The sequence below is a fragment of the Ursus maritimus genome, unplaced genomic scaffold (genome assembly GCF_017311325.1).
Source record: "Ursus maritimus isolate PB19 unplaced genomic scaffold, ASM1731132v1 scaffold_14, whole genome shotgun sequence".
Taxonomy (NCBI): domain Eukaryota; kingdom Metazoa; phylum Chordata; class Mammalia; order Carnivora; family Ursidae; genus Ursus; species Ursus maritimus.
The window spans coordinates 23708702-23726456 of NW_024423786.1; the positions used below are offsets into that span (position 1 = coordinate 23708702).

Consider the following 17755-nt stretch of genomic DNA (forward strand, 5'->3'; position numbering starts at 1 on the left):
AACTCTATGAGATAAAATAGAACACCTTCAGAATTATCCCACCCAAGAGGCGAGGGAGCTGGAGTATTTATCCACCAACAATCTGTTAACAGTCGAGGATTGCTTCTAAGGGAATTAACCTTTCTGCACATTTGGCTTGTCCCGCATGCTGGCCAAGCCTGTTCCCAAAGGCAGACAAATGACCTCAGCCAGAGAGAACTGAAAGGATTTCAGTAAGTAGCTTTCTGATTAAAGAGGTGAAGATGTAGGGGAGAGAGGTGAGGACATAGGGGATATGGGCAGAAATCCAACAAAATATGCTGCATTCTTAATAACCTAGACTTTGCTCATCTTCCCTCTGGTTCCTTGTCTGACGAGCTCTTCAGCTCCCACTGCTTTATGAGGTTATTATAACATAGGTAAAATCTCTCAAACTGTATTCTTAGGCATCTCATTGTTAAAAGACTTTAGGTTGGCAAGTTAGAGTGTATACCCTCTGGGTTGAGTGAATTTAAAGCTTTGAGCTTGGACATCCAGATTTTATACAGATTTGGTTTGGTGGATGTGTTCCAAGAGTTAACAACTGAACTGGGGGGACTGGTCATACACAAGTCCAAAGTGTAAATTTATAAATTTAAGGTGCTAGTGTGGGTGCAGTGGTGTTTTCTAAGAAGTGAGATGTGAAGTGTTGTCATGGAGAAATCTGCTGAAATACCCATTGCTTTTATCTAGTATCATTTCCCATTTTACCCTGAAATGTCAAGGCATCTGAATAGGGCCAGTGACCACTCATTGGGCAATCTCGAGGAAGCATCCTACTGAATTACTTTGTTTTATTAATTTTAAGAGGAAAGAGAGAGGAGAATTAGTTATTTCCCAGTTATGGCATAAGGAAAGCATCAAAGCTAAAGGTAAGTCTTTAAGTAAGAGCATAAAATTGGAAAACTTCTGAATAGATACATTTTACCAATTAAAGTGAATAACAATCAGCTGGTGTCTATTTATGTTCTTAGAAGGGTGGGAAGAGTAGAAAAAAGCATAGGCTTTGCTAAGGGGAAAAAACCTGAGATCTAAGCTCCACTATTTAGAAGCTGACTTATCAGGTAACTTAGTTCATCTTTCTGAGCATAGACCCCTCTTTTGTAAAATGGGCATTAAACCTACCTTATAGCACCGATGAAAGAATATGACATATAAATATGATATATATGGTATATAAAAGTGCTAGATTCCATCAATAGGTGAACAGATTAACAAATTGTATCTTTACAATGGAATGCTGCTCAGCAATAAAAGGAATGAACGAGTTGTGCACAAAACAACATGATTAATCCCAAAGTAATTATGCTGGACCAAGAACAAAGAGGACACACAGTAGGGTTCCATTTATGTAAAATTCTAGAAAGTAAAAAATAATCTATCATGCCATAAAGCACATGTGGGATTGCTTGAGGATGGAGGAATCAGGAGGGGCGGGATTGATGGACAAGAACGGAAGTTTCTGGGATAATGGAGATGCTCATTATCTTGATGGCTGTGATGGTTACATGGGTGTACACCTATGTCAGATTTTATCACACTTACACTTCAAATATGTGCCATTTATTGTATCTAATTATACCTTGATAAAGCTGTTAACAAAAATAGTGGTTAGTGACATAGAAGATTCTCAGTATATGTAATAATTCTTTCCTTCATGTGTGTTTATATGAACTTGACTCAACATGCTTGGGGTTAAATTTGTTGAGTCCAAATGAGTTGAGGCTATACAGAATTGACTTTCATTACTCTGTCTGCCTATCACCTCTTTCTTCTTCATGTAACAGGATCTTCCCTCTTTCGGTAAACTGTTTTTTCTTGGCTCAAAAACATGGTTCTCCTTGGAGTTGCCAATCACAGAGAACCAACACTTTGGCCACTCAGGGATGGGCACATATGGCAGACACCAGTCAATGCTGTGTGCCCAGTCCCCAACATCCCTGGGCTATGCTGCAAATAGCTGGTTACCTGCAACCTTCTTCAGTGGTTTGCCCTTGGGCTACTAGAGCTGCCTCACCTCTAGGGAGCCAGAGCTAAAAATATCTAGGAGATTATATTTACTCAGGACAACCTGTGGTCAATGACAAGTGTGCAGTTGCAAAAGCCCAGCCCTCTTCCTTCAAGATGGAAACAAACTCTGATATGCGAATATGCTCCTGAGTTCCCTGTGAGATCAGAGGTTGGCCAGCGAGTCTTCTGAAATTAGTTTTGATTGACTGTTTTCCTCTTCCTCTTTCCTCCATTCCCTTAACATTTCCCACTGGGAGAACTTCCTTAATAAAACCACTTGTACTTGAACCCAACCTAAAGCGGGAAGGCAAGTGTCTTTGGCCTCGAGAGATTTGTTCAGGAATGGAACTGGGACCCCAATGGCCTGACTCATCAGAATCTTAGATATTTTTAGAATTTGAGCTGGGGGATGAGGGCTCTTTTTCATCTAATCAAGAGAAGTTAAGGATGTGATACTAGAGCTCCGAGTACCTAAATTCCTCATCTTGTAAAAGAAACTGTTTTGAAAGAAGTCAAGCTGAGAGAAACTCAGCGATGAAGAGATTCCTCAGGATGTTTGCGGCCGTGATGCCAGTTATCTTTAAGAATGGGCACTCACTCTTTCCTTCTGGGGTGTTTTATGTCGGCCAATGGATACCATGGGTTTGGTTTCAGTTTCTGTCTCTTACAACAAAGGAGTCCTGACTAAAACCCCTGGTACACGGTCAGACTAGGCCTTTCTGCCCTTGCCACATGAAATTAGTCAGATGGACAAGTTAGAACGAATTGGATCAAACAAGTGAATTGCTTTTATTCAATTAGGTCGCAGGAAATATCCCATTTTGAACTTTCAAAATTTTGCCTTTCAGAATTGGAGCTCAAATAGATTTCTTTTTTTTTTTTTTCTGGCTTAGAAATACAACTTGTATTTTGAGTTATAATCAAATATGTTATAATAAATCCATACTTCCATGTCAGTTGTTTTTAGTAGTTTAATCTGATTTTCTTTAGAATACCAAACTCTCCCTTTGAACAGACTGAGGTTTTCCCCACACCAGACAATTCTTTCTGGCTCCAGCTGGGTGTGTCCCACGATTCAATTCAATTCAACTCCAATTCAATTCAATTCAATTCTGACACTAACCACAGTGCAAGTCCTACAGGTTAAGGGCTCAGTCCCACAACACTGCCCCTGCCCCCTACCTCAGATGCCAATCATAAATCCCAGGATGTCACCTGTACTTCCGACCAACCAGCTCTAAATCGGAGGTTCCCATGACCCCCTTCCTGGGTTTGGTTATTTGTTAGGACAGCTCACAGAACTCAGAAATATTTACTTACTTTTATCAGTATATTATGCAATGAAGGATGTGAAAAAGGATACAGATGAATAGCCAGATGCAGAGATACATAGGGTGAGGTCCAGAAGGGTCTTGAACATAGGAACTCCTGTCCCCATGGAGTTGGGGTGTGCCCCCCTCCAACATGTGGTGATGTTCACCATCCCAGACACTGGTACTATTGAGATTTTTATGGAGGGATTTATTGTGTAGACCCGATCAATCGTTCACTCCAGCACTCTCCCCTTCCCCAAAGATGGGAGGTGGGCTGAAAGTTTCAAGCTTCCAATCACGGCTTAGTCTTTCTGGTGACCTGCCCCCATCCTGAGGATATCCAGGAACCCACCAAGAGTTGCCTCATTGGAACAGAAGAAGCTCCTATACCCAGGAAATTCCAAAGGTTTGAGGACCTCTGTGCCAGGAAATGAGGCAGAGACCAACTTATTTTCTTCTATTGTTTCACGGACCCATACATCTTACACCTCCACAACCCATAGATCAGAAAGAGATGCTGCAGGTAGAAATACCTGTTACTGAGCAAGGAGAGATGTGGGGCAGAATCATGCCGAATAGTTGCCATTATTCATGAAATCATCAGGGAATTCTGCAACTCTTACTTGTCTCATTCACTTTTCCTGTCAAAGGCATGAAGAACTCACCTATCCACTCAGGCAACTAGAAAGCATGTGAAATTATGGACTTTTCCCAGCACATCTTTGTGTTAAATAATCAAGGTCTTGGAAAAACATTATGTTGAGTCAGACTTTCCAGAAAAGAGGCATGTAGCTAAGAGAAGTATTAAATTATATTCAATTATCAAAGTATAGCTGATAGTAGTCAGACTGTCAGAGGACAAGAACATAACCTATGTCATAAATTGGGACACTCTTTAGATAGATACAGATGTGACAACATACAATTATTGGGAATTCTGAGATTACTTTCAAAAGAAATCCTGATGGATAGTTGGGTCTAAAACATTAAACAAAGTAATGAAGAAGGCTATTACCTTGTGATCAAGTTAATTTGTATATTGGGACCCACAAAATAGCAGCCACCCCAGTGGCCCAGCCCACATCACAAATCTAAACCAAAGTCAGCCTGCTCTTGGGAGAAATATTTCCCTGTCAGGGAAACCTAACACACACCAATAACAACCCTCCAACTCAACTTTAGCTAGCTTATGTTACCCAACAAAATGGGACCTGTTAGCCTTATAAGAGGATCACCAACCTTCTAGCCAAGGAAGCCCAATTTCCATGTTGCCTTTACTAATGCTGTGTAAAACTCCCTCTTGCCCTAAATCCTTCCAGAAAAATATGCCACTGCTTGTGAGGCACTGTATTACCCTAATCAATGAATTGTTTCCCCTTGAATAAAGGAAATCAAACTCATTACTAAATTTAGTTTTGTCATCTGACTTAAAAACAATCAGATCTAGGGGTGCCTGGATGGCTCAGTCAATTAGGCATCTTACTCTTAATATCGGCTCAGGTCACGACCTCAGGGTTGTGAGATTGAGCCCCTTGTTGGGCTCCACACTCTGTGTAGAGTCTTCCTGAGATTCTCTCTATCCCTCTCCCTCTCCCCCCTGCTTCCCAAATAAAAAAATAAATAAATCTTTTAAAAAGATAAACAACCAGGTCTAAATTTAAACCCTGGTTCTGCCATTTACTAGCTGCATATTTCAGTTTTCACAATAGCTCCATTATTAACACCATGAATGTAGCAATCACATTGGTCATAGTCACAGCTACATTTAAAGAGAGTAATATGTAACAGTGATAACAATAACAGAAAATAATTTTGATTACTTTCCATCTGCCAGAGGCCAAGCCCAGTAAACAAATAAGCACTTACCTCACTGCTAAAGTGCAGTTATTATGCCTATAAAGTGAGTTATTATGCCTATTTAATGAATGAGCAAATTTAGGCTTAGAGCTCAAGTAACTTACCTGAGGTCACAGAGATAGGATGTGATTGAACTGGAATTTGAATTCGAACTATCAAATTTATAAGCTAATTTACAAAAAAATTGTTGCAATTAAGAAAGGTTGGGGGGGGGGATGAAGGGAAGAGGGAGAGAGGATTAATAAAAGGAAACCTCACTAAAATAAAGCTGGGAGGCTGGAAGAGGGTGCACTGATGCCCTACCGCTCCCTGCCAATTGCAGATGGAACAGAAGAAATGGACCTTGCTCAGGATACTACTTTAGGTACTACTTGCCTACCCCAGCAGGAGGAAGAAAGGTTTTCCTCTGCCCCTGGTAACAGCCCAGCCAATGAGAGACAGTCACAGCTCAGCCAATGAGAAGCCACTATATTTACAACATCCAGTTTATTTCAATTACTTTTGTTTATAATAGCCTCCCAGGTCCTATCCCCTATGAAAGAGTATTCCTCTCTTTTATTTGGTGGATTTGCTAATGATTTTTGCTCTAGCTCCCTTGTCCTGGATTGCAACTTTCTGCTATTCCCAAATAAACCCCCCCCTTTTTTTTTTTAAACTGGTAAGCTAACTAGCAGTTTTATTTCTAAAGTTAAAGGATGAAAGCAAAGAAAAGGGATGGGAGGAAAGGGGCAATGAGGAGGAAGGATGAGAGGGAGAGAATAATGAGAAAAAAAAGTAAATGAAAAAGGAAAGGAAGAGAGAAAATATCACAGGGTTGTGGTGAGGTCTAATTGAGACACGTAAAGCCAGTTCAGTGTGCAAGGTACTGTCACAACATAGTATTGATACATATCAGTACTCCTTGGGGATTAAATGTCAGTATCAATGGAAGAAACTGCTGTAAATAAGGCAGTATAAAGCAAAACAAATTAAAAAAGAATGACTAGGCCTGTCATTTATTGAAATTATAGGCAAATGCATTGTCCTAACTCAGTCAGAGACACAGCATTGTCTGTCCATTGAGCAAAGAGGATGGATGTGCTTAACAAGGGAAATGTCACAAGAATATTCTCCTATAGACATGACACTCACTTTCAACAATCTAAGAATTTCACCACATTTGCTTCATCTACCCCTTTCCTTCTCTTTCTGCTTTTATGTTATTGAAATAAAACCTGGGCATTGTGACATTTCACCTCTAAATACTTCAAGACGCATGCCTTTTAGGTGATTAATTTCTGTCATAACCACAGTCTCAGCCTAGGTTCTCTCCAAAAGCAGAGCCTAAAACAAGTACTTGCATGTACGTTGTTATTTTGGGAAATGATCCCAAGGAACAACATGGAACTGAGAACAGTGAAACCAAGGAAGAGGCAAAGCCAATCCAAGTATGTACCTGTGGGCACCTGGGCTTGATTCTGTTAAGAACCTGAGGAATTGTGGGACTTCATTCAAATTGTGTCTTAAGTGACTGAAATGGGGACTATTTATCCACTGGCTCCCATGCCTTGGTCAGGGATGCCCCATGGGGTGGGTGTTAACATTCTTACACTCCCGGGTGTGCAATGGAATGCTTCAGAACCAGAAAAAAATGGGTGGAACGTTTCCCCACAGATGTCCTTCAGCAGGCAACAGAGAAGCCCTGAGCAGCCCAGAGCAGAAAGTGAGAGATCCGTGGTGCACTTTAGGGGAGGTGCTGTCATGTTTCTTTCACCTGCACAACTCTGAGTACAACAGCAACAGCTCGAGTGAACACGGAGCTGGGGAGGCCAGAGGCAGGACCCAAGGAAGACATGCCTGACACAACTAGAACGCCATTGCCACAGCTAATCGAATTCATTCTAATGCCTTGAGATCATCTAACACCAGTCCAAAATCGGATTCTCCCAATGGACCCAAAGAGGTCTTTGTAGAGTTGCTTTGATCTAATTAGGATCCAAACAAGCATCTCAAATTGTGTCCTTAATCAGTTAAGGTTATGTCCTTAAATCTCTTTTACTCTAGAACAGTCCTCCTTCCCCTTTTCAAATACCATTGATTTACACACACACAAAACCCGTATCTGTTGTCCTAAGACTGTTCCACATTTCAGTTTTGCCTCATTAGAGAGACCTTTCACATTATTTCTCTATTCCCAGTATGCCTGTAAATGATCATAAACTTGACAGTCTTTATTAAGCTCAAATAACTTTAATGGCAAGAAAACATTGTAAGTGACGCCATGTGCTTCAAAGTGCATTCCCGCTGAAGACACATGCAGTGGAATGAATGGTGACCCCCCAAAAGTTATGTCCACCTCCAAATGCTAGAACCTATGAATATTACTTTATATGGAAAAAGATGTGATTCCTTTAAGGATCTGAAGAAGAACGTACCCTAGGATACCTGGGTGGACTCCAAATGCAAGCATATGTATACTTAGAGAGGCAGAGGAAGTCTGGGAGAGCCCCACAGATTCTAGTGCAAATGGAGCAGAGATTGAAGTGATGTGGCTACTAGCTCAGGAACCCCAGGGCAGCATCCAGAAGCTGGAAGAGGCCTGCAGTGGATTCTTCCCTAGGCTCCCTGGAGGGAGTGCTGCAGTGCTGGATTTCAGCCTTCTAGCCTCAAGGATTCTGAGATGGTAAATTTTAGGGAGGTAGGGCTCTAACAGCCTGATCCCCTCATTGTCAAGTTCACCACAGACTTTCCTTTGAACAGTTCCACTCACTAATGAGTGTGGCCTGCATTAATCACTATTTAAGAGAATAGAATGGTGATTTCTGGACTCTTTCTCTCCTTCCTGCTTCATTAAGAGTTCTTTATAAGATGGACTTTTCATTAGAATACTGGCTTCTTTGCTTATTCGAAAATGAAAATGCAACTCATGCAGGAAACTCTAAGGGTAAATATTTCATTCCTCCCCTTATATTTATTTATTTTTTTGTAGATTTTATTTACTTACTTGAGAGAGAGAGAGAGTGTGGGCACAAGTGGGTGGAGGGGCAGAGGGAGAAGCAAACTCCCTGCAGGACGGGGGGCTTGATCTCAGCACCCTGGAATCCTGACCTGAGTGGAAGTCATAGACTTAACTGATTGAGCCACCCAGGTGCCTCACATTTCTCCCTTTTTAATTGCTATACCCCCAAGTAAGGAATTGTCCATGATAGTACTTTTTTTTTTCTTAATTTTAAGACTTTATTTTTTAAAGAACAGCTTTAGGTTCACAGCAGAATTCAACAGAAAGTACAGAGATTTCCCTTATTACCACCGCTCCCCTCCCCCCACAAACACACACTCAAATGCCTAGCCTCTCCCTGCTGGTCAATATATTTCCACCAGAGTGGTGTATTTGTTGCAGTGGATACACAATAGGTGTTGTATATTCTACAGGTTTGAATGGATACATACTGACATGTATTCACCATTCTGGTATCATAAAGAGCAGTTTCTCAGCCTAAAAATCCTCTGTGTTTTGCGTATTGGTGATAGTAATTTAAATCCTTCTTTGCATCACTGTTAATACCTACTTCTCTCACTAGACTCTAAACTCTGTGAGAGCAGAGAATTTGTCAGCCTTCCTCACTGCCTAATCTGTAGTGCCTGCCACAGGGAAGGAGCACCCCTAACGTGCTCTTAATCAATTCTTACTATCCCTAAGAGATCCCAGAGCCCGAAAGGAATGTAGAGCCAGAGAACCCACTTCTGCCAGTCTTTCCCTCTGACCACAAAGAGGGGCGGGGCCGGACGCAGGGGGCCGGGCGCTCGGGAGCGGCGGGGAGGAGGGAACGGGGGCGCGGTCGGGCCCGCCCCTCTCCTCCCTCCTGCCTCCTCCCTCTCCGACCTCCGCGGCCCGCGCGCACTTGGCTCCCCCGCGCCCGGTTTCCTGTTTAAGATGGCGTCCCCCGCAGCAGCGCAGGCCTGGAAACTTCTGCGAGACCTGGTGCTCCGGCCCCCGCTGCTGGCGGTCAGGTCCCAGGTGAGCGCGCCCTGTGGCAGGAGCCCCGCGGCCCTCCTCGCCGCCGCCTCTTCTCTCCAGGCGGCGAGGGCGGGGCGGCGCGGGCTCTGCAGCCCTGGAAGCGACGCGGGGAGCTGCGCCGGGCGCACTGGGGACCCCTAGCCCCCGCTTGGATGTGGCCCCGGGGCCTAGGGGGGCGACGCCTAGCTCTCAGCAGTGGCTGGCGTCGGTTCCCTGGGCTCACGTGGAGAGCGCCGGCACCGCACCTGGCGCTGCGTGGCCAGTCAAGAAGTTCCTCGGGCCGGGTTTTGGAGTCCTGAGGTTTTATTACCCGCTTGGTCAGTTCAGCTTTGGAAACCTCTTGACCTCTGAGCGCATTTGTTAGGCCACGTGATGAATGTGCCTAGAAACCTAACTCAGCCTGGCTGGTATTAGTAACTCACCTCCCTGAGGAGCTTTCTACAGGGTGACTGGTTTTGCCGACGTCAGGGCGCTTGAGTTGGTGAAATGTGGGGGTCAAGGAGAAAAGTGGGAAACGCGCTCCCTTCTTTCAAGGAGCACTCCGTCCCATCACAAACACGTCACAGCATTGTCCCTGTCCACTTTCTTCTCCTTTATGGAGACTAGAAACCTACGGAGGCCCGGGTGCTGTTCGAGCTTGGCTTCCAGTAGATTCTCCCTTCTGCAGAATGGCAAGAGTCAAAGAATTCAGAACCCTTTGGGGAGTTTTGATTTGGTGATGACTCTTGCAGAAATCGCTCAACTGCTCAATTTCTGATTCTCCGTAAATAACCTCTTTCCTCTTTTAAAAAAGGGCAGTGTGGGGCTCAGCCGCATAGAGCAACGTCCTTGTTCATTTTCTCATTTTTAATTTATGAGAGGCAAATTATCACTCATGCAAATTTAACCAGGATATGCATAGTATAGTTTTTAGAAAAAAAATGAAAAGATACCTACTAATGATTTTTTGAGTTACTCTAAGCTTTGGCTAATTATAACACATGCAAAGTTTTGTTTCCCCCCTTCTCTTTTCATTTCCTGACTTCTCATTTCTCTGTTTTTGTTAATGTAAATTTAAAAGGTGCTAATACGTATTACTGTAATAGCCTTAATAGGCACTCAACAGTATGGTGGGATAGCAAAAGGAATGGCAGTTTTGTCTAATTAAAATCACTAATAACTATTGTAATAGAGTGAGAAGAATACCTCCAGGTGATCAAGTCCTATTCATTATTTAAGTGTTACAAAAAACAAGAACTGTGGTGCTAACTATGAGTGTAGACTTGAATTGATGAGAAACATGGGGCCCAGGGCAGTGAAAACTCAAGCAAAGCAAGTAATTGTGCAGAGAAACCTAAGTGTTTAGCTGAGGTGTGATTGGGCGTCCTGCCTAACCAAGAAATGAGAGCCTGAACACAACACTCTATAGAGAATCTGGGTGGGGACAGATAGCCTTGGTTTGGTAAGAAGACTAGGTGAAAGGATCCATTACCTCACTCCATCTAGTAGTGTTGATTTACATTACTTGTGGATGCTGTGTTATCCTGTAAACACAAGGTTTCAAAGATGAGAATTTTTTTAAGTTTGGGAGAGCAGATAGCGTCCAAGACACTGTCTTACAAGCTTGACATTAGCAGGCATCTAGTCCGACCAGCTCATTTCACAGGTGGGAAAATTGAGGCCTAAAGAAGTTCAATGACTTGTTCAAGTTTGTAAAGAGAGTTTGTGGCAGAACTGATTCCAGGGTAGTTTAAGTTTCTATTACACCAGACTGTTGCTTGGTGAGTGTAGACTTCCTCATGAAAATGCATTATTGTTTATATTTAGGTTAGTCTGCTTGCCAGGTAGGAACTATATCACATTGAAGTCTTAGAACTACTGACACACTTTTATTATGTCTTTATAACCGTCTTAGAATTGATAATAATAGGGGCCCCTGGGTGGCACAGCAGTTAAGTGTCTGCCTTCGGCTCAGGGCGTGATCCCGGCGTTATGGGATCGAGCCCCACGTCAGGCTCCTCCGCTAGGAGCCTGCTTTTTCCTCTCCCACTCCCTCTGTTTGTGTTCCCTCTCTCGCTGGCTGTCTCTGTCTCTGTCTAATAAATAAATAAATAAATAATCTTTAAAAAGAATTGATAATAATAGGTGAGTATTGCTCATGACTTGTAAGGAACTCTTCAAATTCTTTTTTTTTTTTTTTTTTTAAAGATTTCTTATTTATTTATTTGACAGAGAGAGAGACAGCCAGCGAGAGAGGGAACACAAGCAGGGGGAGTGGGAGAGGAAGAAGCAGGCTCATAGAGGAGGAGCCTGACGTGGGGCTCGAACCCGGAACGCCGGGATCACGCCCTGAGCCGAAGGCAGACGCTTTAACCGCTGTGCCACCCAGGCGCCCCAAGGAACTCTTCAAATTCTTGGCTACCTTTTAGTATCTATTCCATCTGAGTCTCCTTTGATGTTGTGCCTACATGTTTACTTGACTGTGCAAATATTACAATTGAACATGACCCCCCACCCCTTTTCCACAAAACCTAAAAATCCTCACTAAGATCTCAGAAATCTGTTGCCATTCTTGACTCAGACCTACTTTGTACCGGACCTTAGGCAAAGCTGTTGGGTGTAAGAGGTAAAAGGCCCGTTTCTGCTTTAGAGAAGTAACTTTAACCACTCACAAAGGTACTCCTAGAATGATACTTTACCCCCCCCCCCCACGCAGCTAAATTTAACATTTGACACCTATTCCAGAGGTTTAATGTCATTGACATTTTTTATTTCCTCTGCTCTTGGCTTCAGTGTTTTGGCTTATGACTGATGTTATATTTTTAGAGGGCCCCCTTTAGCCACTTCTTATTTTCATATATTTTTTATTCAGCCTATGTGGAGGACCGTACTTTTCTAGGTGCTGATATTTGGGGTAAGTGAACGAAGTAGGCAGAGTACATGAGCACATCATACTTTATTTTCATAAGGGTGGGGAAGGGCTTGGCTGTTCATACATAAATAATAATTTGATTTCAGCCAGAGACAAAGGCTATGAAGAGAATAAAACAGGATCATGGGATGGAGAATGACTAGCTTAGCCAAGAAGGTGAGTGTAGATCAGATGGTCATGGGAAACCCAGTTTGACAAAGTTAGGTTTTGTAGTTTTGTTTTGGTCTGTTTTTTTTTATTGCGATGTAACGCATGCACTAAAAATGTGCATACTATAAGTGAACAGCTTAATGAGTTCCCACAAATTGGACATGCCCAGGTCACCAGATCCAGATTAAAAAGCTCATCATTTAGCGGTAACCCAGAGGGCCCCCTGGTGCTCCTACTTGTTGCTACCTCCACCCTGGAAAGGGTAACCCGTCCCCACACTTACACCACCATTCCACGGCCTTGTGCCTTTTTGTACTTTATGTAAATGGAATTGTACAGTGTGGACTCGCATTCTCAACATTATGTTTATGAGATTCTGGAGGTGACTTTTTGATATTTGAGCTGAGAACTGAGTAACGAAAAGTAGCCAGCCAGATGAAAGTCTGGGGAAGAGTTTATTGGGCAGAGAAGACAGTCAGTGCAAAGACCCTGAGGAGGGAGTGAGCTCAGCGTGTCAAGTAGTTAAAGAGGGGAAAGTGGTGGTACTAATAGTAGTCTGAGGTAGACGGGGCCAGATCGTGTGAGGATTTGCAGTGTCTGATAAGGAGCTTGTAAGAGCCTAGAGTGGTTAAGTGACTGGCCCAAAATTATTTAGCTTGTAAAAAATAGTTGGGTCTGAACCCTAGTCCTGGTTGCTGAAGACAAGACATTTAATCACTGTACTGTATACTTCTTATTATAGACCTGGGCTGGCTTTGAAACTTTTAGAGAGAATGTTCTGTGAACTCAGCACCCCAGTAAAGATCTAACCATTGGTAGGGCTCTTTTCACAGTTAAAGGCCATGTTGCCATGTCCAAATAGTCGGCTAGGAGAACAGGGTGCTGCATTACATGGCAGTGTGATATATAGCAAGGCACGGCCATGGTGGGCGCAGAGATTGTGACACAGAGCCCATTCCATCGGTCATGTCTTAGGGGAAATCTTGGTTGAGGGCACAGTTTAAATTTTAAATAGCTAATGGTAATTCTAAGCATGATATTGTTGCCTTTTTTGTACATTTTCCCTCTCATAATGGCAGGGTGAAGTTCATAGAGCTCTGTTGTAAGAGAAGCAGAGACACTGTGGGAAACACTGCCCGCCAGGTCCACAACTGTAGAATCGTTGTGCGGTTCTCTGTGAAGCCCAGAGCTTCTGTCCAGGAACTGAGAGGGGAACAATACTGTCGGAGGAATCTGGTTAGACCCATGCCCTTGCTCTTGTGTACTTTAAAACGGATGGCTCCAGCTTAATTTTCTCCTCTCTCAGGTCGTAGGAGGAGAAAGATGGATGCGTGGCTTTTAGAAGTGAAGGACTAAAGGTTCTGTGCAAGTCCTTCTCAGCCAAATGAGGCTGTGGAGGCTGTGCTTGGAAGTTGTGACTCACCTATATGTGCCTTCTTGCCTAAAAGAATAAGTTTTTTTTTTTTTTTTAAGATGAAGTATAGCTGCAATTTCTGCTGTTAGAAAAGGAAATTTATCTCAGATAATTTAGATGCTAAACTATTGACCTGTGTGGGGAAGACCTTTAAGTGTCCCAAATTGGTTTTGTTTACTGTAAATGAAACTTATCTTTTATGGGCAAGTGGTGGAGTGCACAGGCCCAGAGTAGTGAGAATTTTGCTGCCCCCGTATCCTAGCCCAGTTTTGCAGGCACAATGCCCAGAAAGTCCCTGAAATAATGTCTCGTATTTGGGGGAGGAAGAGAAATTATGTAAGTAACCTCAGATCATTTGTCCTTCAATTCTCTTTACTACTCAGTGTGGTATTGTCACTTGATCTATCGCTTTCTGTTACTCGATGGAAGGATTTTGCCTGAAGAGCTCGAGAGACTTGTACACGTTTGAGCAAATGGTAAAATCAGGATACTAATGACATTTTGGGAAATAATACTCAAGTCGGTCTGGTGAAAAAGATGAAAGTGGGGAGGGCATTCCAGGGGGAGTGGGCTGCAGGCAAAAGCAGAGGGCAGAGAGAAGGTGGGGAGATTAGAGGAGTCATTGTCACCAGTTTGGTAAGGAGAAGGGGAGGGCTGATGGTGATCGTTTAGGCAAATGAGGAAGGAGGATGGGCTGTAGAAAGCCTAGAACTCAGCATGTATAGAACTCCATAACCCAAAAACCAAGCAAATACTGTTCCTTTAGTTCATTTTCTGAGCACTTAATCTGTGCCCAGTGCTGTTTGGTGTAAGCTCCCTGGAGGTGGAAACTATGTTGACTTGTTCTTCCCTATAAATCCACTGCTTAAGAGAATTCTGAGCATATAGATGCACCTCATTAATGAATGCTGTATGGCCGAGTGAATGCAGAAAGGAGATACAGGGGGCTACTCTCAGGGGGCTCATAGTTTGGTGGCAAAATTGGCATGTAAACCAATAACTATACTAGGCAGTAGAGCTGTGTTGCCGGTCTTCTAAGGCACTGCTTGTTCGTGCACTGGGGCACATGCTGTGCCCTCCCTCTGAAACACCGTTCCCTATGATCTCGGGCGGTGTTCCCTTCCTTCATTCACCTCTCGCATTCAGTGTTAGATCTTCAGACCCGGCTTTCTCCAGTTTTTTTTATCTGATTCTCCCCCTCCCCGGGGATTATTCTCTGCCCCTTTCTTGCATTATTTAGTAGTTTACCTGATGATTTACCCTGTGTTGTTTGTTTGTGTATTTATTTATGGTCTGTGTTCCTCCCTCTCCTACAAATATAAGATTGTAAGCTCTGTGAGGCCAAAGATTTTCTTACACACTGCTGTTTCCCCAGCTGGCCTGACTAGGTAGTCAGTAAGCTTTTATGGCCTTCATGAGTGGGCAGGGTATGCAGAGAAGAGCCAGAGGCAGGTAAAGTAACAGAAGTTGAGCCATGATGCAGATAACGGAGTCAAGAAAGGAAGGAAGCGGCTGTAGAAAGTCTGCTTGTGAAAGGGCTTTCATAATAGGACTGGTCATTCCTCATCTGCCAGAGATCCATGCAGAGTGAGCTCTACACATGATTTCTTTAAGCCTTGCAACATTACCGCAGAGGCGATTGGACTGTCTTCATGATACATGTAAGGGAACAGGCATACAGGGGTCACGGAGTCACCTGCTTAAAATCATAGTGCCTGGGAGTCACCTGCCTCATGCTGACAAGCCGCTTAGGCTGTTAAAACATTAAACCATATTGCTAAAGGATCCTGCGTGGGCTGAACTGTCCGGTTGCACCGATTGCTTACATTTGCCCATCTCTTTGCCCCGGGCGGCAGGCACCTTTGGTCGTTTGGGCTTGTGCTGACTCAGCTGTAATAGTCAGTGCTGCACGGTTGTCTTCTCCAGGCTCTTATCTGCCTCTCTCCTCCCCTGGCTTCAGAGTCTGGGAAACAGAGCAAGAGAGGAGAAAAGGGTATGAGTTCTGCATTCAAACAGAACTAAGTTGAAATCCTGGGTCTGCTAGGTTCTTGCTTTGCAAATTATTATACTTGGCTGAACCTCTATTTATTGTTCTCTGAAAAGGGCTAATTCTCATAGACGGTTACAAAGAGTACATTTGACATTATAATGATATAGTTGGCTCACAATGATTAATTCTGTCGCAGTGAATTTGAAGCTAAATTTACTTTCATTTTTTTTAGGCTTGCTTAAGCTAGAAACATTTTCCTTTCTCAGATCTGATAAACATGTGTTGTTTGCTGCCATCTCAGGGTTAGGCTCTGGCTTGGTGTTTCCATGTGTTTTATTTCACTTAATCCTTGCAACAACCACGTGAGATGAAATGATTTCTTTCCGTTTACATCTGGGGAACTTGAGGCTCAGAGAATCCAAGGCCTGCCTCCTGGGCCCCAGTTGTTCATTATTGCACAGAAGGCATGAAGTGAAGATATGTAGAGGCCCAAGGTAGCAGTGGGGAAGGTCTCATGGGGAGCTCATTTGCACCATCCTGGATGTGGGTCATTCCAGAAATGTTTGCACATCTTGGTGTTGACTTAGTAGTGATGGCTTCTGGACCTCATGTACGTCAAAGATTTGGGGTGAGGGGCATTTGACGACTAGACCTTGGTCAAAACATGTACCAAAGGGCAACCAGCACACGCCCTTTGCTGTCTGCACAAGTGCAAAACACTTCTTGGAGGGTTTCAGGAATGTTGGAGAAGCTGTGAAATTGCATTGCCTTTGCAGGGTGGGCTTTGAGGAATGCTAATGGAGGATGGAGTTTCCTAGTGTTCTGAGTTCAGACTTTGATCAGTGTGCTGATGTCATGGCCAGCTTTTACCTCTTTCTAGAAAAGGTTCCAAAAGAATAGCACTTCAGCACCAGTCATGAAGGCATACATTTCTAATGTGTAACTCTATAATTTATTTTTATTTTAAAGTTGGGGTGATTTGATGTAATGTATAAATTGATCCTGAAGACCTGGCAAAGCATTAAGAGTAGGTCTGTGTAAGTGTGGGACCTGTGAGTGGGGGTGGGATGTGGGTCTGGCCTCTCTTTTCCCACCACTCTCCACTTCTCCATGTGCTTGATCCATTTCCATTTTTGGGCTGTCTGCGTCCCAGGGTTGTGACTCGTGGGTACTGAGGAATTTCAGGAGGGATTTTGAGTTGTCCTGTGAATTTTGAGGTGGGGGAGCAGTCAGAGATGAGGCTGGAGACAGAAGCGGGGCAGGCACCATTCTGCTGATCCTGGCGAGTCTGGTAGTGGAGTTAAGGTTTGTTCTTGAGGGCAATGGGGAGTCACTGAAGAGTTTGAGAGTGAGGCGACAGGGGCAGTTTTATGCTTTAGAGTACCCTTTCTGTATACAAGATGAAGAGGGTTAGAGGAATCCAAGCATGGAGATCATTTGGGAGACTGTTGAACTGATTCAGGGCCAGTAGTAGTTATGTCAGGAGAATATGTGTAAATCAGGACTGGGATCAGACTGCCTGGGTCTAAGTCTTGCCTTCAACACCGATAACTTTTGTGGTTTGTAACAATTATAAATTTTTTAGAAGATTTTATTTATTTATTTTAGAGAGAGAGAGTGTGTGTGAACGAGTGCAAGCAGAGGGAGGGGCAAAGGGAGAGGGAGAGACAGAATTTCAAACAGGGTCTGAGCTGAGTGTGGAGCCTGATGCGGGGCTTGATCCCATGACCTTGAGATCATGACCTGAACCCAAATCAAGAGCTGGATGCTTAACTGACTGCACCCCTTAGGTGCCCCAACTATTACATATATTACTGTAAGATTAACTTTTCCTCATTTCAGTATCTCTGCAAACTGAACTTTTTTGCACACTTGTAATTGATTGACAGGTTTCTCTCTCTCTCTTTTTTCCCCCCTCCAATGATACATAAAATGGGAGAAGATGGGGGCTTGGACCAAACTTAGGGTGACTGCATAATTTATTGTCCATTGCCAAATTGGGATACCTTAAGAGTGAATGTGAGTAATTACACTAGGTCAGCAGGTATAACAGAAACCCAGACTGTCTCTGGAAAACCCTAACTGAATTGGACTA

General features: G+C 43.4%; 1 protein-coding gene across 1 annotated transcript in view; it reads left to right on the forward strand.

Annotated features, from left to right (window-relative positions):
- Nucleotides 1–9043: 9043 nt before the first annotated feature.
- The window catches only part of SUCLG2 (succinate-CoA ligase GDP-forming subunit beta), a 257629-nt gene continuing 248917 nt past the window's right edge, over nt 9044–17755 (forward strand). The window contains exon 1 of the mRNA XM_040628584.1: nt 9044–9195. Coding sequence (XP_040484518.1) covers nt 9112–9195 — 84 coding nt within the window. The 5' untranslated portion in view covers nt 9044–9111. The remainder of the gene's footprint in view (nt 9196–17755) is intronic.